The sequence below is a fragment of the Arthrobotrys flagrans genome, assembly GCF_004000055.1.
Source record: "Arthrobotrys flagrans strain CBS H-5679 chromosome Unknown unitig_9, whole genome shotgun sequence".
Lineage (NCBI taxonomy): Eukaryota > Fungi > Ascomycota > Orbiliomycetes > Orbiliales > Orbiliaceae > Arthrobotrys > Arthrobotrys flagrans.
Window position 1 is genome coordinate 2,758,452 of NW_027137551.1, and position 21,324 is coordinate 2,779,775.

The 21,324-nt window shown below is 47.6% G+C and overlaps 8 protein-coding genes across 8 annotated transcripts; 5 read left to right on the forward strand and 3 right to left on the reverse strand.

Annotated features, from left to right (window-relative positions):
• Positions 1 to 115: 115 nt before the first annotated feature.
• On the reverse strand, positions 116 to 1,169 carry DFL_006159 (uncharacterized protein; the record flags this gene model as incomplete). The annotated part of the gene is made up of 3 exons (XM_067635534.1): positions 116 to 185; positions 258 to 297; positions 872 to 1,169. The coding sequence occupies 3 exons, from the start codon at positions 1,167 to 1,169 to the stop codon at positions 116 to 118; spliced, it is 408 nt and encodes a 135-aa protein (XP_067489953.1).
• Positions 1,170 to 1,678: 509 nt separating this feature from the next.
• DFL_006160 (uncharacterized protein) lies at positions 1,679 to 3,579 on the forward strand (the record flags this gene model as incomplete). Its single annotated transcript, XM_067635536.1, has 2 exons — positions 1,679 to 1,783; positions 1,897 to 3,579. The coding sequence occupies 2 exons, from the start codon at positions 1,679 to 1,681 to the stop codon at positions 3,577 to 3,579; spliced, it is 1,788 nt and encodes a 595-aa protein (XP_067489954.1).
• A 1,686-nt stretch (positions 3,580 to 5,265) lies between these two features.
• Positions 5,266 to 6,415, forward strand: DFL_006161 (uncharacterized protein; the record flags this gene model as incomplete). Its single annotated transcript, XM_067635537.1, has 2 exons — positions 5,266 to 5,433; positions 5,507 to 6,415. 2 exons carry the CDS (start codon positions 5,266 to 5,268, stop codon positions 6,413 to 6,415), a joined length of 1,077 nt encoding a protein of 358 aa, XP_067489955.1.
• A 1,338-nt stretch (positions 6,416 to 7,753) lies between these two features.
• On the forward strand, positions 7,754 to 9,561 carry DFL_006162 (uncharacterized protein; the record flags this gene model as incomplete). The annotated part of the gene is made up of 3 exons (XM_067635538.1): positions 7,754 to 7,831; positions 7,895 to 8,803; positions 8,866 to 9,561. The coding sequence occupies 3 exons, from the start codon at positions 7,754 to 7,756 to the stop codon at positions 9,559 to 9,561; spliced, it is 1,683 nt and encodes a 560-aa protein (XP_067489956.1).
• Positions 9,562 to 10,237: 676 nt separating this feature from the next.
• DFL_006163 (uncharacterized protein) lies at positions 10,238 to 12,057 on the forward strand (the record flags this gene model as incomplete). Its single annotated transcript, XM_067635539.1, has 2 exons — positions 10,238 to 10,567; positions 10,636 to 12,057. The coding sequence occupies 2 exons, from the start codon at positions 10,238 to 10,240 to the stop codon at positions 12,055 to 12,057; spliced, it is 1,752 nt and encodes a 583-aa protein (XP_067489957.1).
• A 1,739-nt stretch (positions 12,058 to 13,796) lies between these two features.
• Positions 13,797 to 17,559, reverse strand: DFL_006164 (uncharacterized protein; the record flags this gene model as incomplete). The annotated part of the gene is made up of 8 exons (XM_067635540.1): positions 13,797 to 14,323; positions 14,382 to 14,553; positions 14,615 to 15,691; positions 15,747 to 16,143; positions 16,196 to 16,320; positions 16,374 to 16,617; positions 16,678 to 16,991; positions 17,101 to 17,559. The coding sequence occupies 8 exons, from the start codon at positions 17,557 to 17,559 to the stop codon at positions 13,797 to 13,799; spliced, it is 3,315 nt and encodes a 1,104-aa protein (XP_067489958.1).
• A 429-nt stretch (positions 17,560 to 17,988) lies between these two features.
• On the forward strand, positions 17,989 to 19,172 carry DFL_006165 (uncharacterized protein; the record flags this gene model as incomplete). The annotated part of the gene is made up of 4 exons (XM_067635541.1): positions 17,989 to 18,045; positions 18,107 to 18,346; positions 18,421 to 18,936; positions 19,008 to 19,172. The coding sequence occupies 4 exons, from the start codon at positions 17,989 to 17,991 to the stop codon at positions 19,170 to 19,172; spliced, it is 978 nt and encodes a 325-aa protein (XP_067489959.1).
• Positions 19,173 to 19,729: 557 nt separating this feature from the next.
• Positions 19,730 to 21,216, reverse strand: DFL_006166 (uncharacterized protein; the record flags this gene model as incomplete). Its single annotated transcript, XM_067635542.1, has 4 exons — positions 19,730 to 20,593; positions 20,644 to 20,749; positions 20,803 to 20,856; positions 20,915 to 21,216. The coding sequence occupies 4 exons, from the start codon at positions 21,214 to 21,216 to the stop codon at positions 19,730 to 19,732; spliced, it is 1,326 nt and encodes a 441-aa protein (XP_067489960.1).
• Positions 21,217 to 21,324: the final 108 nt, after the last annotated feature.

Consider the following 21,324-nt stretch of genomic DNA (forward strand, 5'->3'; position numbering starts at 1 on the left):
TGAGAACACCGTGACAAGTCGTATAATGGGGAATCGTCTTATCGGTATGTTTTCATGAAATTCGTAGTCGGGTTTTCGATTCCAGGGGGAATGCCACGGCCTTCTAGGGTTCCATTTAGACAACATTGTCGTATCGGTAGAACAGGAGATTTCCGGACATTGTGTTCCAATCATCAATTATAAATCTTCAATTTGAAAGTTAGACTCCTAGTTGCAAATCAAAATTACGATCAAGGTCTCAATTAATCATTACTTACTTGTAATGGTATATTCTCAAGCAGTTAGCCGGTGAATCCTCTAGTAATAATCATAGACGTCATCGTCGAGGTCATAATCCGGGCGGATGCCGCACCCGCAGAGGAGACAAGAGAATATCAAGCAGGCAAAGAACGTTAATCCTTTTGCTCGTCGACTAGATTTTGAGCTCCAAGAGCGCATGCTCCGGCGGCTTCTTGGCCTGTAAGTTTCGGTCTCGTATGCGGCCATTGTTGATTTAGAATACCTATATATATATCTATATATATAAAGTAATATAATGAAGAAGATCGAAGATATATCTTGGATGGTTCGGTTTAGGGAATTAGACTCAATTGTACAATTGCTTCATATGAAGCTAGATCGGAGGGAGGAAGCCCAGAAGTCTTTATAACTCTTCTTCAATATAGGAATAGGCTATCAAGGAGCAAAACAGGAAAGGCTAGAATGTCAATCCGGCTTTGAATCCAGAAAAAAACAAGATGAGGAGGATTCTGAGGATGCAAGGCACGGCCTAGGCTACCCCGCCCTACAGGCCATCTGGTATCGCATAAGCCTGCACGGGGGAGATGTTGGATGAATGTGCCTATAATGTAGGGGATAGCGGCGAACGGACCATTCACAAATGGGAGACAACGAAGTGTGAAAGGGAAGTTGTCCATTGCATGACATGACATCCGCGAGTCAACTGCATCCTCAGCTGGGCATTCCAACAAAATTAGCCTTGAAGCAGGGTATGACAGAATATCATCATCATCATCATCATCTTCTTCTTCTTCTTCTTCTTCTTCTTCTTCTTCTTCTTCTTCTTCTTCTTCTTCTTCTTCTTCTTCTTCTTCTTCTTCTTCTTCTTCTTCTTCTTCTTCTTTTTCTTCTTCTTCTTTTTCTTTTTCTTTCCATTTCTTTACCGCCATTGACAATATGTAAGATCCGAGTGTCAATATCTGGAAAGTGATAGTGAGAGTGATACAGCAGCAAGGTTCCTTGTCACAGAGTCGGAATGTGTTGCATGTGTGTTGAGTTGGCGGTGGACCTGCAGCCAATTAGAGGTCCCCGATTTCGGCAGGGACAAATGACTGCTCGCCACGCAGAACGTTGATGTAAGTACTGAAGGCCTTTTTTTTTTTTTTTTTTCGTTGGTCGGGAAGTTAACTAGCTTAGCCTTCGTCCTGTCTCTCATTTGCATTACTAAAGCTGCTCTTGCTCATTACCTCATGTAGAATTGACTGCCTCCTTCCTCCCGAAATGCAAGACTTGTGCCCTCACCCAACTGCCCTCACACGACCAGGACGAATCCAAAGCCGAAGCTGCATACGTGGTGGACCTTTGCTGTCGTGGCCAGCCCGCATCACCTGCTGCAGCTATAGTTCATGTTCACCCTCCGACGGCAACCGCTGATAATCATTCCTGGTTACCGGACACAATGAGCGCCATACTTAGTGCTGACGACCTGAACGACTTTATCAGTCCAGGCGTGGCCTGTATCAAACCGGTTGAAACCCTGCCCGCTGCCGCTTCCGAGCCTTCGGTATGTTTCCTTTCCAATCCCTCCCTTTGGCTTGCTACGTGGTCGACCCACAACCCTTCATCACAATTACCAAACTGGGGCTGACCGTTTTCGCCACAATGATGCTTTTTTAGAATCCCTACGAAGTGACAACAGAAGACAAAGTCGCAGCAACAGAAGCGAAACTCCAGGCTGCTCAGATATCCCTTACGGACTGCCTCGCATGCTCGGGTTGCGTCACATCTGCTGAAGCCGTCCTTGTTTCTCTTCAATCTCATCAGGAAGTTCTTACCGTTCTAGACTCAGAAGATTTGGTTGGGTCTCCCACCGGCTCCCTGCAGCATGCCGGTGCGGGCGAAAATGCAACAGTTCCGAACAAGCGGAAACGGGTATTCGTCGCTTCGATTTCCCCACAAACCAGGGCCTCTTTGGCAGCAGCGATGGGAAGATCCACAAAGGAGATAGGCCATATGATAGATCGATTATTACTCGAATCGATATCCTCAAATGGGAAGAGAGGCTTTGACTATGTTCTCGACACTGCTCCCTTGTTATCCGTCTGTTTACACCTTGCCGCTCAAGAGCTAGCGGCTTCGTTGGCAAACGGATCCAACCATTCCAATTCCGACTCGGCTCCAAAGCTCCCAATACTGACCTCTGAGTGTCCTGGATTTGTTTGTTATTTGGAAAAGACGCATCCTGCAGTTCTCCCGCACCTGTCAAGGTTAAAATCGCCTCAGGCCTTACTGGGAACGCTCCTCAAATCATTGCTGCCCAAGTACATCGGCAACGATGTCGATGTATATCATGTTGCCGTTATGCCGTGTTTTGATAAAAAGCTCGAGGCAAGTCGGGCTGAACTCACAGATGCAACTTGGAAGGATGGTGATGGGGGAACAACACCCACGAGGGATGTGGACTGTGTGATAACGACAAGGGAACTGCTTCAGCTCGCAGTTTCTCGAGATGTGGACTTCAGCACATTGTCTCCGAAAGCCCTACCGAATAAGCAGTTCCCTCCGATCCCTGCATTTCAGAAATTCCTCTCGAGCTCTCGAAACTTGAAGGATGAACGGTCTATGGGATTACAGGTTGGCACTTCGGGTGGCTATCTTGTCAGCATAATGCAAGAGCTGCAATCGAAGCACGCAGGTAGCAAAATAATCGAGAAAAAAGGGAGGAACTCCGATGTTGTGGAGTTCATACTACTGGCAGCGGACGGAGAAACCGAAATCTTGAAAATGGCCCGGTTTTACGGATTTCGAAACATTCAAAATCTCGTCCGGAAGCTAAAACCCGCGAGGTTAAGGATGCTACCCGGTGCAGCTGCGAGGAAAGTAGTTGGAAAGGCCGCTCGCGCACCGACAGCAAGGGCTGGTGCATCTTCATCATCTGGGAGCGAATATTGCTATGCAGAAGTTATGGCTTGCCCGGGGGGATGCACAAACGGCGGAGGCCAGTTGAAGTCTGACGATTCGTTCATTGTCGATTCCGTGGCTCGAGCGACTGCGAACGCTGCTGCTGTTCTCAAGTCTGAAGCTAAAGCTTGGCTTGGAAGAGTTGATGAGGCCTATTTCTCTGAAGATGAAGACGCAATTGCGAATGGGGCTAAGAGTTTGAGTGCTCGAAATCAGAGCTCTCAAATTGTCGAGATTGACCGTTTCCTGGAAGAATGGGCTGTTAATGCCAGGGTGTCGTTAGAGAAACTTGCGTATACCACATATAGAGCAGTTGAGAGCAATGTTGGTAAGATAGACGGGGAGATGAGTACTCTTCAAGCAGCAGAGTTGGCGCAGAAGGTTGGAGGCGGGTGGTAATTTGTCTTATCGTGCATGTTAAAATATTGCAATTTGCAATCGGAGCATTTTCATGGTGTTTGATTCTTTGATTTTATAATTACGACTTGCTTACCTGAGATACCAAATACTTAGTACTGTAGGAATACTTTATTTTCCTTGATGAACCCTTGCGCTAGCTAGCTAAATACTTATAAACACAGCGTTGGAAGTGCTTCCGGAGCAGAAGATGTTGTTTACAAAGGTACCCAGCTCTATTTTCGGACTTCTTAACCTCCAGGCTGGGAAGCACCTGTTCACTAAAAACCCACAACATATTGGTGTTAAATTTCTTCCCCAGAGATAATACATCACCGTCTTTTCGCACCACAACATAATAAAATTTTCGAAACCAGGCACGCCTATATAGTACTAACTACTAGCTACTTATATGTGCTGTCTCTTCTTGAACACGCCACATAATTTGATGTTGTGTGTTATCGCCGCAGTTGACTAGTTCTACTCCGCAGAATCTCTCCGATTGATGAAAGCATCGGAGAGTATAATTAAAAACAGAAAAAAAAAAAAAAAAAAAAAAAAAAAAAAAAATTTTCCAAAATGAGACCACGAAGTCTGCTGAAAAATCAGTCCGCTAACCAGCCTCACGATGATGTTTCTCAAAGTAAAGGCTCGTTTGAAGGAGATGCTTAAACGTGGCTTAGTTGTTATTGGTCTCAGAGGGGGGAATTTAGTTGCGGTGTAACTAAGTTAAAATCTCAACCGAATAAGAAAACTTTTAACAATGTATTGCAGAATTCTAACCGTCAAATACCACCACATTAGTTGTCACTTTCGCGTAATCAAATGTTTCTCATCATATACGGCATCACTGATTCCTCATCATATACGACATCATTAGTCATACCATTGTCAAGCGCAAATGTAACTATAAAGATAGAATACACTGCGAATCACTCAAGGCTACCTATTGTTTTAACACTAACTACATTCAGCTTAAGCCATGCACCCCTGATATTTCTGAAATAAGCTCAGATGAGGTGTGGCGAAACTTGCGGGGACGTTTCTGGTTGGCACGTTTCAACCTTCGAGCGGCGGGTGCAGCACACCAATTGTGGCCGTTCGTGGCGTCCACTGCATACAAATACCGAAAATCGCAGGCGGAAAAGAATTGCTACATGTACTATTGAAACATTCGAAGCTTATTGTGGTGGCGGTGGAGTTTTAGACAATCCGATCAGGTCATCCATGAGAGTTTGCGGAGTTCCTTGGTGTTTGTTCGCTTGGGATGTCCCGATAGATTGGTTTTCAAGGCGGTATCGTTTATGTTTGAAAAAATTATATATACACCCGTCTACGCAGTTTTAATTCATTTCTCATTCACTTCTACCTGCATCACCATCCACTTCTAATTATCGATCTTGTGCTGGTTCACAGGATATCTTTTCAGTTCTTCATCGCCGGTATCGATATATACAATTTTCTTCACCTCAGCCTATTAATTCTTGCTTCGTTATCATTCAATTCGATTTGTCGTTCAACATCTACGTGCTACGAAATCTTAGAGATCGGTTTAATTCGCTTCTGTCAAAACCTCAGTTCGACACAGTATGGTTCCCTAATTAATCCTAAATTTGGAGCGGAATCACTAATTCAAATCACAGGTCTTCTTCAAATCTTTCTTTTGATTTATTCTATACTTCACCCACAATGACCGCCACTTTGAGACAGGAGTTCTTCTTGGGTGGCATACCTGCGGGCCTTCAGATGACAATCACCCAAGCTACATCTATTGGACCCCGTGGCTTCAATGTGGGCTGGAGAGATAATAGCAATTTCAATCTTTCTAAAATGGGTCCAAATTGTTTCAGTGTTGGAGTAAGCTATATTTCTTTTTATAAGTTCATAAAATCAAGATCTAAAGAGGCTAACAAGGCGCCGCACACCGTAGAGATCTCTACCACTGAATGATAGAGCCAACTTTGGCCCGACGTGCTCAATATCCACCAATTTTTCGGCGAGCGTACCTACGGATGGCACACCAGTCCGACTTGGCGAGATGACATGGCAAAAGTCCACAGTGGAACATTGGTACAATGCCTTCGTGCCCGGCGAGCCCGGTTCGGTCGAGCTCAAGTTCCAAATTTCCGACATGAAATCCGGAAAAAAAGTCGCGTCAGGTAGACTTACCGCCACCCCGGAGAAATTTCATATTCTCCAGCGCCCGGATAACGTCAAGGTCGGACTGGTTTGGGACGGCGAAAAAAAGGAAACCACGACCACGACCCAAATTTCCGCTGACATCGGTGTTGATCCCCCTGCGATCCATCTAGGTTTTATGATGAAGGAGGACAAGAAGTCCCTTGGGATGGGTTTCAAGCAAGTACAGTCTTCGCTGAATAAAGTGGCTAGCTTTGGTGTTGGACTGGTTCTCGATGTGAACAAAGCGCTCATCGAGTGGGGTGTTCCAGGCGGTGCTATCATCATCACGGCTATCGAGCTTCCCGAGACAGTTGATACCGTCATGAGCCTCGCTGAGAATAGCAAGAAATTAGTTGACGCACTTGTCAGTGGTGACAAAGGTAAAGCTCATCTGGCTTATATGAGCATGATCAAAAATGGGTATGATGTGGGAAGTGCTCTTATGAACATCAAGGGGTTGAAGAGCGATGTCATCGAGAAGGTTGTGCGTATGACACCACCTGGAGGTAAGGATCTGGCTGAAGGCGTGTTAACCAAGTTTGCCGAAAGGGCTGTGGATGAACTCTTGAATGCCGAAGCGGGAATCGTGGATCCCGAAGCAGCCAAGCTTCGCCGTCGGAGGTTGGCTCGCGGTAGAAGGTACCAAGCATACGGCTAGATTAACAATAAGATAACCTCGGCGAGGTAGTCAGTGTAGTTTTGTGCTTCTGTAGAGAGAATCGAAACTTCACCCTACGAGGTTTCGGGCGCTGGTTTTATTGCGCGATTAGAAAATAATCTTAACCTTAATTTTGAGAAGTCGGACTTTGTTAAAATTATGTTATATCTATCCAGGAGTTTGAGAGTGCGAAACTGGCTCTTATATACCAAACTTTGACTCCTACCAATTATATATAGCAACCTATATTAGGCAGCTACCTTGGTTTGCCTTTCTTGTTTTGGCACTTTCTTATAAAGCACTCCTACTCATCTTATATCATACCCTGAAGGAACAAAATTGGGATGGGGTGCAGTTTCTGGTCCGTATGTTGGGTCAAGAGTTTCCAGACCGCGTTGCTGTGTTGGAGTTTGGCATCATAACACGCTAAGTAGTGTGTCATTCAGTTAATTTGGGCCTTAAAGTGGCAGGCTTTGGTGTTCTAGCGGGCGTTGGTAGTTTCTATCGCTGAGGGGGTACGGATATAAGGTTTAACCCTGGAACATTATCAGCGAAAAGGCCTGTTCATCAGGCGGTTCCGGGTCCTGAAAGGTAGAATGTTAAAGATGTGGCGGGGCAAGCCACATGGACCGGTGTGGCGACGTGGGAGCCCAAAGAGGAAACTTTTGGATGGCAAGTTGACGAACCCACGAACCCCAAAACTCCAGTGGCCGAAACAAAACTTATTCATCCCCACGGATAATAAATACGGCCCTGAACACCGTCGTCCGCACGCCTACCGACGCCTTCCAATCGCCAAGCTAGGCTGTTCTAGCAATCAGGACGTACGATTTGGCCCTCGTTTCCATCGCTTCGACGAAATAATGGCGCCCTTGTTCCGACCCTGCGACATCCGAGTTGACTGCCGTTCTATTGTTCCTTCTTGATAGTCTATTCTGTACCGTGTTTTACTTGATCACTTCGTTACTGCCGGCCGTTACTCCCATCATTAATTATTGCCATTCGCGGCATTTGTGCATACCGATCCTAACAGTATTGACAGTTCCGGTCTGGGGAAGGGTTCAGAGATATCTTTCTGCGACAAAAAATCTTCGCTAGTCTTCATTCCAGGCGAAGAACGGATCCGGAGTAGCTGTTTCTGGCCACATATTGCTCCTTCGACAGTATCGCCTCGTATTTGGAGGATTTGCTGGGAATACACGGTCCCGTGCAAGGGTGTCTGGGGGGGTTCTCTGGCTCTTGGGAGTACAAGGATCCAGAACACACACAGTCCATCCAAATTCTGCGGTACCAAATTCATCTCAATTCACGGAAGACGACAGTTTTTGCATCATCAAAATGGCGGCTATTGGCAGTAAGTCCGGGGGGGCACGTTTACCAGACGCTTGGAACGACGATGATTGGGGGACCGGCCAGGTAGGAAATATCCAAATACAGATACGCACGACGATCGTAGCTAAATTAAAGTTTGAATGATAGAAACCAGCTGCCTCTGAGACCAAAGATCAGCTCGAAGCAACGAAAAAGTCTCCCCTGCCGTCTTCTAGGAATCCTCCGATAATTCTTGCAAAGAAACCCGCTTCGAGTCCAAACCCGGGCACCGCCGATGACCTTTCTACCCATATGCAGAATATGCAAATTTGGAATGCCGCTAACGAAGGAGGTTCCTTCGAAGTAGTTACGGCAGCACCTCAGTCTGGGAAGACTTTGTATCGACCTGAACTCAAGATTTTGAAGCGAGCAGCTAATACAAACTCGCCTGAACGTGATCCCAACAAGACCGGAAGCCGTACCCCGAAAAGCGATGGGGGTTCGGATGGAGAAGCGAAGAAAGAGACACCCCAGGAGAAGATGGAACGGGAGAGGAAAGAGAAGGAAGAGCGTTATGCCAAAGCACGGGAGAGATTGTTTGGACCTGATACTTCCGGCAACGGGGGCGGGGATTCCATAGAGAAGAACCCTTCTTCGAGCGGCAAGAATAGTGGAACCGTCACTCCGTCTGGTGTTAAGACTACCAATCAGCAAAACAAGAATATACCTTCGCGCAAAACATCACCGTCTTCGAGGCAACGAAGGAGGGAAAGGGTAGACGATGACTTCGTTCCTCGTAGCGCCATGGTTGCCGGAACCGTTGAGAGCTATCAACTGGACCAACAGCTGCAAGTAGAAGCTCAGATCAGAGAAATACAGTCAAGAGCAGCTCATTTCCAGTCGAATGCCCCCCAGCCTCCGTATTTGGGCTACCAAACGCAATACACAAGCCCACCTCCGGGGCCTGGGAACTTTAACTATAATAACCAATCTGGATTCCCACCTCTACCTCAACAACAGCAACCACCCTTCAACGGGGCCCAGGGTGGAAACTTTCCGCCGAGGCAACCCCCTAACGTAGGAGGCTCGCCGTGGAACAATAACTTTTCTTCGCCCCCAATGCAGCCCCCCCAATGCAGCCCCCCCCTCCTCCTCATCAATTCAACCAGTTCCAAAACCAAAATCAGCTTCCTTACCAATCACAGCAGCATCAAGTGTCACCACCGAATTTTCAACCTCCATATTCACCCCCCTTCCATCAGCAAGGAGGCCCTGTGAATATGCCGAATCAGGGTTTGCCGCAACCTCCTCAGAACCTCTATGATCCAAATTACAGCCAAAAGCCAGGGCATCCACAGTTTTTCAACCAAAATGCCTCCAACGGGCCGCCAGTGCAGTTCCCTGTGCGAGAACCGAAGGTACCCGACGGCACAGGCCATAGAGGCACTGGCTTTGCTGGGCGTGGAGGTAGCCACGCTATGGGACCTGGCCCTATGCAACACCCTCCCCCCCTTCCGCAAGGTAGGGGCTTCCCAAATCCGATGTTCCTTGGGAACAACCAACAAAATCCACATGGCGGCCAAGGCGCCGGCTTTAATAGTCCTGCAGCCGCTGCCCCTTGGGGTGTCACTAGTCCAATCGGTACCCAGCAACCGGGTCAGATATGGGGCAATGTACCCAACGGGAGTAGTATGAATGGTGCTCAGGGTTACTCTGGACAACAACCACCGCTCATGGGCTCTTCCTACTCTGGACTTGGGCAGAACAATGTCTGGGCCAATCCTGGAACATGGAACACCGCTGGTGGGCAAGGCTCAGGGAGAGGAAAACGGTAGGACGACTTCTCGCTGCATTCTGTCATGCCTGGTAGGTTTCGAGGCGCTGAACGGAGTTGTTGGGATGGTAGGGTCTGACTTATCTTTTGCTTCAATGTTGAGTGCTGCTGGTAACTCTCGTTTCAAAATTTTATGAATTGCCGGTTCCTGATATTTTTATGGTGTCTACTGATTTATCTGCTTTTCTTTATAGCGTGCGGGCTACTACTTCTATCATGACTGTATGCCCATAATCGCTGCCATTCGCACCAGTGATTGTGGCCTTTCTTGCCAGGACCGTTCTTTCTTCGCATCGTCTCTACCGTAGACAAACTAGACTAGCTTCAAGAGAATAACTGCTCCTTCGATGTTCATTAGAGGGTTTTAATCGCAACCTTTTCCTTTTCCTATATCTTTTCTGTAGAGCTCTTTATGTTGTATGTCCGGTGACAGGACTTGGCTCATGTGCGAAGACAATTCTGCGTGTTGTAGGCTCGAGCGTTTGATAATTTAAGCCTACCTAAACAAGAACCCGGTCCTCTCGTCGTCAAAACCCACTTTCGGTACCAAGCGAAAATCGACCTTGTATTCATTTACACCTGTCACCATTCGCGTCATTCACAAACCATTGTTGTCATCGTAGCTCCGGTTCCAACATAAACATCATACCAGCCGGTTCGCCTCATTTGTAAACATCATGTCCTTGGCGGACGAGCTTCTGGCCGACTTTGACGACCAGTCGGACGGCGAGGAAGAGAAGGAAGTTGACTCTTTAAACACAACTCTAGATCTTTACGCCGACAAGCCGAATGGCGCTTCGAGTACCAGTCGACACGGGATGGACCTCGATGGGGACGAAGAGGATGACGAGGACGAGGAGATGGCGGATGCAGGGGGAGGAGGGGGCGGGGATGATGGTGAAGACGAGACTCAAACGAAAGCGCGGATAGAAAAGATGCAGCTCGGTAAAGTGGACGATGTCAGGAGTATCGCCAAGCTGATGAAAGTCCTTGAGCCGGTCTTAGAGGTCCGTTAACATCTATCTTATCGAATCCATCAACACTTTGCAAGGAAACTAACTGGTCTGTCGGATAGAAAATCGCGTATTACCAATCCCAACCGACGCCAACCTCGATCATCGGATCCGTTGAACAAAATCCGGAGTATCACCTCATCGTCGAGTCCAATAAGCACTCTGTAGAAATCGATTCGGAGATAATTCTTGTTCACAAGTTCATTCGAGACCACTATTCGCCAAGATATCCCGAACTCGAGAACTTGGTCACCAATCCGTTGGATTATGCCAAAACCGTCGCCGTAATCAAGAATGACCTTAATCTCCAACCCATGCAGTCACAGCTTCGCGCCGTCTTGGACAGTGCGACTGTCATGGTGGTAACCGTGGAAGCTACGACATCGAAGGGAAGGCCACTCTCCGATAAGGAAGTGGCAACTGTTGTCAGTGCTTGCGAGATGACAATAGCTTTGGATCGGGCGAAGCATACGATTATAAACTACGTTTCTTCACGAATGGCATTATTCGCACCAAACACCTCGGCGATTATTGGCTCTACGACCGCTGCCCAGTTGATTGGATTTGCTGGCGGTCTATCCGGGCTCGCAAAGATGCCGGCCTGCAATATTTCAGCCTTGGGGGTCAAACGTAGGGCCGCAGTTACCCTCGCGTCCAACGTTGGCATCAGACAGCAAGGATTCCTATACCACTCACCAATCATTCGGCAAATTCCCAATGACTTGAAGATTAAAGCTATGCGGATAGTTTCCAGTAAAATCGTCCTTGCCGTCCGAGTTGACTTTGCGCATGAGCATACCGACGGGTCGATGGGAAACACTCTCAAGCAAGATATCCTGGAGCGATTGGATAAGCTCACGGAACCGCCACCGAACAAAGGCCCTAAGGCTTTGCCCGCACCAGATGACAAACCTGCTCGAAAGCGTGGTGGTAGGAGAGTGAGGAAGGCGAAGGAAGCAACTGCGATGACGGATCTCCGCAAACAACAAAATAGGATGGTATTTGGCGAAGCTGAGAGGGAAGTTTCGTATGGAGATAGCACGAAGGGAATGGGTATGATCGGAATGCAAGATAGCGGGAAGATCAGAGCGACGAAAGTTGATCCTAGAACGAGAGCGAAACTTAGCAAGAATAATCTCGGTTGGGGTACTCCGGCTGGTGGAAACCAGTCCGTTATCAACCCGTTCAAGAATACACCTGGTGGTATGATGAGTTCGTTTGGTGCTCGCAGTACTGCCGGTGTTAGCGGCACGGCAAGTAGTCTGGCATTCACACCGGTACAAGGTATCGAACTCGTTGATCCGAAAGTCAAATTGGAGATGGAACGAAAGCGAAAGGCTGAATCGGACAAATGGTTTCAGAGTGGAACTTTCACACAAGTTGGAGACCAATCGAAGTTTGGCAACAAGAGGGTCGACACTGGAGAAGGGAAGACGACGGGGTTGATGTTGCCTCCACCGGCTCCTCTCAAGAAGAAGATATAAGCCTCTGCATGAGACAGATCCTTACATTCATCAAAATTTCGACGTGTTTCCGTTTTTTCTCCCAAAAGGTCAGACATATCCTTCCAACCTTTGAACTGAAAGATATCAAATATCACACTATCTGGTTGTTCTTTGTTAACAAAGTGTTTCGACTGAGATGGGAAAGTAGCTTCGACGGGCGGTTGGATGTCCGATTCCTTTCGCTTTCTAAACCCCCACGTCGGAGTGGAGTTATGGCGTTTTGATGGGCGATAACATGTACATTAGCACTTTGCAATATCACGCATTTAATCTACCTAAGTTTCCCTCGGCGATTTACTACAACTGTGATATATCATGAGGCACTAGGTTTTGTTTGTGTAGTTCTATTGACCTTCACCTTAGCAGGACTTCGTTCGAAGATAATCGCGACCCGACTTCCCAGACACCCTTAGCTTCGATTAGATCTCCAAACCGAGGGGAAATACCGTGTTGCAATCACTGCTGCCAAAACCCATCCTTCCATTGCTAGAAAAAGTGCAGGTCTTGCGGAGGGCTGAAGCTGGTAGGTTACGTGTACAGAGTATTAAAATCATACTGCTTAATTAACGAACCAAACCGTAGAAACGAATTATTGGTTTCAAAAAATCCATCGATTCCCGGCTGCAAATGCGATTCGAGAAAATGACGAAGAGCTCGAGCATAGACCCGACGATGACGGAGGCAACGAGGATATCGGGTATCTCTCTGAGATAAACCGGCCCTCATCTCGAACCTGGCCGCCGCAGCAGGATGAAGGGGGTGAAGCTGACCACGGGATTGGGCCAAATGCGCTAAACCTATCCACCCAAAGGGTGCTCCCACCCATTTGGAAAGGCATCTACGTATCTCCACCATCTCGAGAATTCGCGATGTGGGCCGGGGAAAGACAAACTCTATAGTATTATTCGGAAGTTAAATCATGCCAATCTTATTACCTCTCCTCCCTCGTTAAATTATACCCCTCCAATATTATGCCGATACCCCCTTCTGTACAATATCCAACAGCCCAAGAATGCTAGGCGCGAAATCTCATTCAAAAAACTCTAGATGTGCTTCTTTTGGAGCAAGACAGATCTCGAAACCTGTATGAGGAGGGGCTATCATCCGGGACAGGATGATGGGGATTCGGATTTGAATTTGAACTCCAGATCCACGGATAGACGCGGTAACAAACTAACGCTCGCAATGGAGGAAGAAGTGTATTACATCTGTAGACGCTGTGTCAAGGAGTTCTCGGCTTTGAGTGAGCTTGTTCAACATGTCGAAAGTCAGGCGTGTAAGGAAGGCCGAAGATGGGCCAACATTAGCGGGATTAGATGGGAGGACACGGTGAAGGCTATTGGAGTTATCTAGTGGCTTCGAGAGTATATTCAGGTATACGGAATTCGATCGGGTACATTCTATGGATCTATTGGGCTGACACCGGGAGATAAGATCTACCCTTCTAAATGAAGCTGTCTTCTGTTTCAACTCTACCGTAGCAGGGGCTACCTCCTATAGTATTTATACTTGCCCACTAGCTTCTAAGGTTATTATTACTATTTCAACGGGAACTGCCCTACTCGTATTTTCGGGTTCATGCTGTAATTCTAGGGAAAGGATAGGAATAAACCCCCCAAAGTTAATTGAGAATGAAAAGGACCCCAAGATATAATTTAGACCGCCCAAATTTCTAAACGCCAGCGGGCCAATACCGTATACTGTGTGTACATCTTTGCTCAAGGTACATCGAGGTAATTCCCTCCACCCGGACTCCCACCTCTCGACGATGCACTGATCGGACTCAAATTATCCCGACTACTACCGCCTGAAGCCGTTGGCAACTCCAGTCGTCTTGCGCTCTCAAACATAAAACTTTTCTCTTCATCGCCGCCCGGACTTCTTAACTCTACTAGCTCTAAGGCTTCCCTAAGGGTCTTGCCGCTATTGTCAAGTGCAGTAAGGAACCTAGCAAGTTCTTTGCAAAGATCCCAGTCTTCTTCCGCAACGGCTCTTGAGAATAGCCGTACCATATCTTGGGACGATGAAGACAGTTTCTCCATCGTATGGAGGATCAGCAGATAGCCCCCGGCGGTCTTGAGCAAGCCTCGAGATAAAGATTCTTCAAATAGCACTTGAGGCGAGCCCACTACGGAGAACAAATGTGACCACGAAGCCACTTCTGTTTTCCTCGTACACTGTACGATTACGTTGAGATATTCTGGGAAGTTTGATAAGAAGCGGACAACCAGTGGAAGGACAGCAACTAGCACAGGTTAGTTAACATAATTGACTAGCATACCACGAAAATAGGTTGGACTTACCCTCTTGTTCTGGTTGTGTATCAGCTTCATCATCCAACACATCGTGCAGGAGCACTTCGAGTGCATGTTCAAAGTACGACACTCCCTCATATTGCCTTGCAAGACCGATGGCGGCCGCCTCGTTCCGGTTTTGAAGATGATGACGAAGCAAATAGTTGAAAAAGAGATGCGTCTATTCAAAAAAAATAATTATTAGGGCACCGAATTGTGCAAAGAGTTATTTGAATTCTTACTCTTGACCCAAGCCTGAAGAATGAAAATGCAACATCCCTTCTTTCGACAATCTCAACCTCGACGCCACTGATTATACCCTTAGACAATAGGATTGAAAGTGGATAAAAGTCAACGGGGACTTTCACAGCTGGCGGTAACTCCTTGGACTCCACCGAGCCGGCCAAAAGATCCTTCACGTCCATCCAGACCCGCAAATCTTGTCCCTCGAAGACCCATAGCGAATCATTGAGATCCTGCTCAGGAAATCCGTTTAGTTCTTCTGGTGGCAATATATATTGCCTCTGAGCGGCCGGAAGATCTCTCATGAGCATGTAATACTCCACGCTCTGGAACAGCACTCTCATCTCATACTTCAACTCGCCGCCTTCCGTCGTCGAGGGTTGTAGGACCACCAGTTTTCCGTCAACTAGAAACAATACTGTGGCTAATGCAACGTCTCTCGATGGATCTCCTTCTCGTAGTTGCTCCTCTGGTAAGATCCAGCTTATGGACCGAACTCTTGCAGGGGCCCGTACAATTCCATGGAATGTAATTTGGCCGACTAACCTCAACATCACCGTGTCCTTTGTCGTCGTAAAAATGAAGTGATACAGCGCATTGTCGTGCGTATACGCCAATAGCCCGTCTTCACCAGTCAACGTTATCAGAACAACGGGGCTTGGGAGAGTCTCCACGTGCAAAATCAAGGTATTGTCGAGCTGCAACTCCCTTGAGTATAACCTCAACTCGTACATGTCGTCTGATTCGACAGCAGCGACGAGGATATGATGATACCAACACATCCCGCCTCGAACAACGAAGTCGCCCTCCATGGACTCGTTCACAAAAGTTTTCCATCGTCCCGAATGTATTGAATAATGAGCCAACCCTCTTCGCCCAGCGATGGCTAGATACCTACCATCAGGCGATATCGAAACTTGCCGGATTGGATAGTTATCAACGAGGTACGTGGGGGGGATTGGTACATGGTACCATAATGTCTGCTCCGTCGACAATGTCTGAAGATCTGACTGGTCATAGCCGCGATACACAAGCAACTTCGAGGGAGTTTGAAGTACTGTTCTTGCAATATTTTGCTACCCCCAACGTTAGCTCCATACTGTGTATGAGAAGGTTTGGAGCTAAGCTTACAGCGTTGAACATTCCAGTCACTGAACTCCTGGCTAGCTCTAGGATGTAGATGTTTTCACTTTTCCGTATCGTGTCGTCAGACATCCGCTTCCCACTAACTAGAGCAATCTCTACTCCTCCAGGGAGCCATGCCCCATCGGCTAGGCCATCTAGGTATGCGTCATTGAACCTTTCCTTCTCCACGTTGTCCGCGGAAAAGGTGCTTCCTATTAGTTTCCCGTATGTTGTCCAAAGGGACCACCCGCTCTCGAACCCAGCGAATAGCGCATATCCATCAGGCGACCACGCAAGAAACGTCAGTTTTCCAGACGACCACTTTGACGCGGGGGGGATAATTGTGTGTGATAGTGGGATGTTTCCAACATAGTCCCGGGCGTTATAGACATAAAGATTACCACTGGACCAGGTTAGCAAGTAAACAGTTATCTCAACATGGGAGTAAATCATACCCAGTAGTTGCAACAGCTATAAGTGAAAATCGTGCATTTATCGAAGCCTTTGTTGCCATCAAATTTTCGGTTTGCGGGCTATGGAAGCAATATCCTTTAAATAAACGGCCTGTCGACTCTACCTCCTAAGACAGCGTTAGTCTCAAACGCTAATAGATTTTAAAAGAGTCAAGCTTACAGTGTATGGGAGCCTCTGGACGGCATACGCTCGTCCGTCGCTCGTTATCCATGTACTCAAGTTCATAGGGCGATCATGGATCATTTCACTAATGGTGACCTTCTTTCCCTGTATCCAATTCATTCGGCTAAGCAGCTCCGTACTTGTTTGCTGCCCAGATGTGGTATCTGGGGTCCAACGAATGCATTGTATAGCCGGGGGCCGTAAAGTAGCTACTATTAATTCGTCGTCCCAGGCCAGTGCCCTTGACTTTGTATCAGCAGCTATCCCAACCTTGTGTGAGCAGGATAGCACCTGTGCATACCTGGATATACCAGCATCAATCTTGATAACCATACGAAATCGTATTAGGTATTCCTTGATCCCACCACCATCTGTAGCACCATTTAACAGATTTGAATGATTCCCCATGGCATTGTGGGCGTGAGATTTGGTCGGAAACGATGGACGGTAGACTTTACTCGAGGGATCGGATTGCAAAATGTATGTTATAAGATATCCCTCTGTCGTTTGAACTACGAAAACTTGTGAATCCGGACGAATCATGACATCGACGTTCTGCCCGTAAAGTTTAAGAGACGATGCAGAACGTAGGACTTGGGCGACAACGGCAGTAGGCTAGAGGACATTGGGAACTTTGGTCAATCAACTTAGCTGGTCGGCATAATATGAGGAAGCCTTATGCCTATGCTAGCTCAAAACTGGAGAGCTCAAGAGGCCGACTTACTCGTGTCTGCCAGATCACTAACTCGGCCGAACTAATTGTAGCGAAAAGCGACCCACTACGAGATATCTTGATGGCTAGGACATCGCGATTTGGGAGCTTGGATGGGTCTGCATGTCTTTCTTCCCAATCCCCGACCGAAGACTTCTCATATCTCTCAACCAACACTGCTTCTTCATCGGCTTCTTCATCGACTTCCTCCATCGACTCTTCTCTATTGACCGTGGTATGTCCCACCGGTTCTAGGTCTGGAATTTCGGGAACGGTTTCCAAGGGATTTGGTGTATCGCCTACATATGGCTCTCCGATATCATCATCCTGGCCGGGATTTGCTGGGGTTCTAGGAGTATTCGCAGTAAACGCGAGAGGAGATGCCGGTACTGTCTCTCTGACGAAGTCATCGAGTGCATGCTGGGGTAGTTTGGAGGTATACACCCTGGGAACGTTGAGCGGCCAGTACATGGTTGGACGATGTTGTATTGTGTCCTCGGCCTATAAGGGCAACATTGCTCCCTCTCGCTCGAGGGACTGATGGCGTTCTAGCGAGGTGATAGGATTGACACGATAGGTCCAATTGATGTCTGGGATATCGATAGCTTCGATGAGGCGATGAATGCTTTGGTTGGGTTAATTTGGTTGTGTTGCATTCCAGCCCGGCGCGTTCGAAGGAACCAAGCTGGGTACATCAAAGAACCCGAGAACACATCTCCACTGCAGCTCACCACCAACGTCATTCGACCTTTTCGTATACTTCGCATCCTTCCTCTTCCAGCTTCACAGGCATACCCCGAGCAGCTAGACCGCTTATAGCCCTACGCATACACACCGTCCTGCTCTCTGCTGGCCTTTTTCCCTGTTCCCAAGTGGTCTTTCGACCGACCCCTTTGAAAGATGGCGCACCAGAGACCTGCCTTCACAGCCGCTTCTCCTCCACTTCTTCACCATCCCGTATGTTCAGTTGGTCCTTCGGAGTCAGCACGAAAAGTACGCTAGCTTACACAATATGCAGGTCCCTCAACATCCAATACCCCACCATACGATGCGGTCGCCCCCACCCCTCTCACAAACGTCATCAGGCTCCGCCTACGCTGCATCTCCATACCAGCAACAGCCAGGCGTACCGATGCATAACCAGGGCCACGGTATTCATCCTGCCTACGGCGGGTTCCTTGCAGACCCGGCCGCCCAGATCGGCCTGCAAATGGGTGCGTCGGCGATGAGAAATAGTCGAGAATACGTTAAACAGAATGTCGGTAACTCGTACCACTCTGCTGAGCCTTCAAATGCTATGGCCACCCGCCTGACGATTGTATCTTTTTCCAGATGAACCGATATGTTAACTACACGGCCCTCAAACACTACTTCAATGTCTCGAATTCCTATGTGCTTAATAAGCTCCGACTCGTCATATTCCCCTGGAGGCACCGGCCGTGGACCCGAATTCCGAAGGCGGTGGTGCCGGGCCAAACAGATGGGATGTTTCTGCCGCCGCGAGACGATCTGAACAGTCCGGATATGTACATTCCGGTCATGGCATTTGTGACCTATATCCTGCTGTATACTATGTTGGCAGGTATCCGTGGTCACTTTCATCCTGAACTTCTCGGCAAGCTCGCATCCACGGCTTTCGCGATCGTCGTATTGGAAATCTTGGGGCTGAAATTTGGTTGTTACCTCTTGAATATCAATAACGAATCCCAACTGCTAGACCTAGTAGCGTACAGTGGTTACAAGTTTGTTGGTATAATCGCCACAATCTTGATCCAGGAACTGTCTTCGAACGGATGGCTGCGATTCTTGGGCTTCTTTTACTTCTTCTCATCAAATGCCTTCTTTCTGGTAAGCTAAAATTGTTCCTTGCGTAATTACCACCAGTTGGGGCATCACTAACGCACTCCGGAAAACCTCAGCTGCGGAGTCTGAAATATGTTCTTCTTCCCGAAACTTCGACCGATAACCCGCGGGGTACCGTGCAGGCTGTTGCGAGGGCGCAAAGGAACCGAAGAACGCAGTTCCTATTCATCTATTCTTACGTCGTTCAGTTCGTTTTCATGTGGATCTTGACCACCGGCTAAGCGGTGCTCCACGATCTACCTGATACAAGCGAGCATTCCTACGACTCCACCTACTATTAGTGTGATAATTATCTGGCGAGCAGGTGTTCCTTTTTATATATATATTTTTCCCTTTCAAAAGTGTAGCTATTTACATGTCCACGTAGAAATCCAGCTATTGTGACCGATTTTAGGTCAAGTCGAGGATGAGGTATAGAAAGGAAAAAGAAAAAATGTACATATTGGCCAACGTATATACAATCGTCCAAAAAGCTCAGCTTGTGACACGCCAACTTTTGTTATGCCAGTAGATGATGTAAAGAGTCGAGAATTGCGACATTCTGCAGAGAGAGGGGCAGAGTTGAGTTTCGACTGAGGGCAATGCGATGGCAAGAGAAGGGCATATGGGAACAAAAGGGCACTAGGGCGGGAAGAATATACAATGGACGCCGAAGGGACATGCAAAATGAGAAAGGCATGGCATCACACCCCCGAGCTAGGAACGCTCCACGACTAAACATATTAGGAGTGGATAAGTACTTAGGCTTCATACCTACCCTGATTCAAAATCCCTGTAATTACTTTCTCTTCTTCTCCTTATCTTTATTCTTCGCGGAATCAAATTCCTCTAATAAAGCGTCCTTGAAACTCGTCTCCTTCTTTTCCTTGTCGTAGTTCTCTCTCCACTTTTGACTCAGGTTTTCCTCGATAGCGCTTGTGTTCAGAATCAACTGATTCTTGGATTGTTGCTCCGAAACCTTGCCATAAATTCCCATAGCACCGGCAATCATCCCTCCAACATCTCCCATTTGACTGGGGATGACAATAGTATTGCTCTCCTTGGCTAGCTTGCTAAAGGCGTCAACATACTTCTCGGCAACCGATAAGCTGATGGCGTTCTGAGCGCTGTCAGCGCCTGCCTGGATCGAAGCTGCAACCTTTTCGATACCAAGCGCCGTGGCCTCCGCTCTTAATCGGATAGCTTCAGCCTCACCAGCCGCTTTGTTGATTTGCTCCGCCTTCATGGCTTCGGAAGCGAGTATGACACTCTGCTTCTTTCCCTCTGCGATATTAATGGCCGCCTGCCTCTGACCTTCGGACTCCAAAATCTCCGCTCTCTTCGATCTTTCCGCTGAAACCTGTCGGTGCATGGCGTGCAATACAGCTTCGGGGGCGTGGATATCTCTGATTTCGTATCTTAGTACTTTAACACCCCAATCTTGCGACGCCTCGTTAATCGCCATGGTAATGTTGATATTAAGGTTAGCACGTTCTTTCAAAACGTGGTCGAGGGTCAATTGACCGATCTCCGAACGCATGGTTGTTTGTGCAAGCTGAGAAATAGCGTATTCGGCATCCTCGACCCCGTATGAAGCTTTATAAGCATCGAATATGCGAATATATAGTACGCCGTCGAGTTCGAGAGTTACGTTGTCTGCCGTCTAGAGTGATGTCAGTTCTAATTCCTGAATAGAATATCGGTACAACTGACAATAGCAGACTGAGATGGAATTCCAATCGCGACTTCTTTCAACGTCTTGACGTATTTAATCTTATCGATGATTGGGATTAAAATCGCCAGACCGGGTTCTAGAATTCTGTCCAGCGGTTAGCTTAGCTATCAAAATACAACGATAGACTCCAGCGTTACCTATGGAATTTTCCCATACGCTCCACAACCCATGCTGTTTGCTGAGGCACAAATCTAAAACCCAACTATTAACTCATCATCAAGAACCACGCGGTTATGAAATCAAACGAACCGGATGATAGTATTAGCGGGGAGATTGGGCGCGGTAAAGTATGACGAGGAACCGAGGCTGTTGCTACCGGCTACATAGGATGACGCACTCCGAGATGTTGCTAAATTTGTGTTCGACCCATGTAGAGAAGCGGCTGGTGCAGACTTTAGTGCGGGAAGAGAGTTCTGGGGTCTCGACGGATAGTTGGTAAGGCTTAAATTTCTAGCTGTCGATAAAGAAGTGGCTCTGGTTGCGGCAGCTAAGAGGTAAGGTTGCGTACGGTAGCCAAGTGCCCGAGTGGCGGGACGAGCAAGCGACGTCATTGTGATTGATGGTGATGGTGGAATTGCGGGGCAGACAGGTCAAGAGGAGGAGTGGAAGAAAGCACATGGAAATTTATATTGGATTGAATGACGCGCAGAAGCAACACC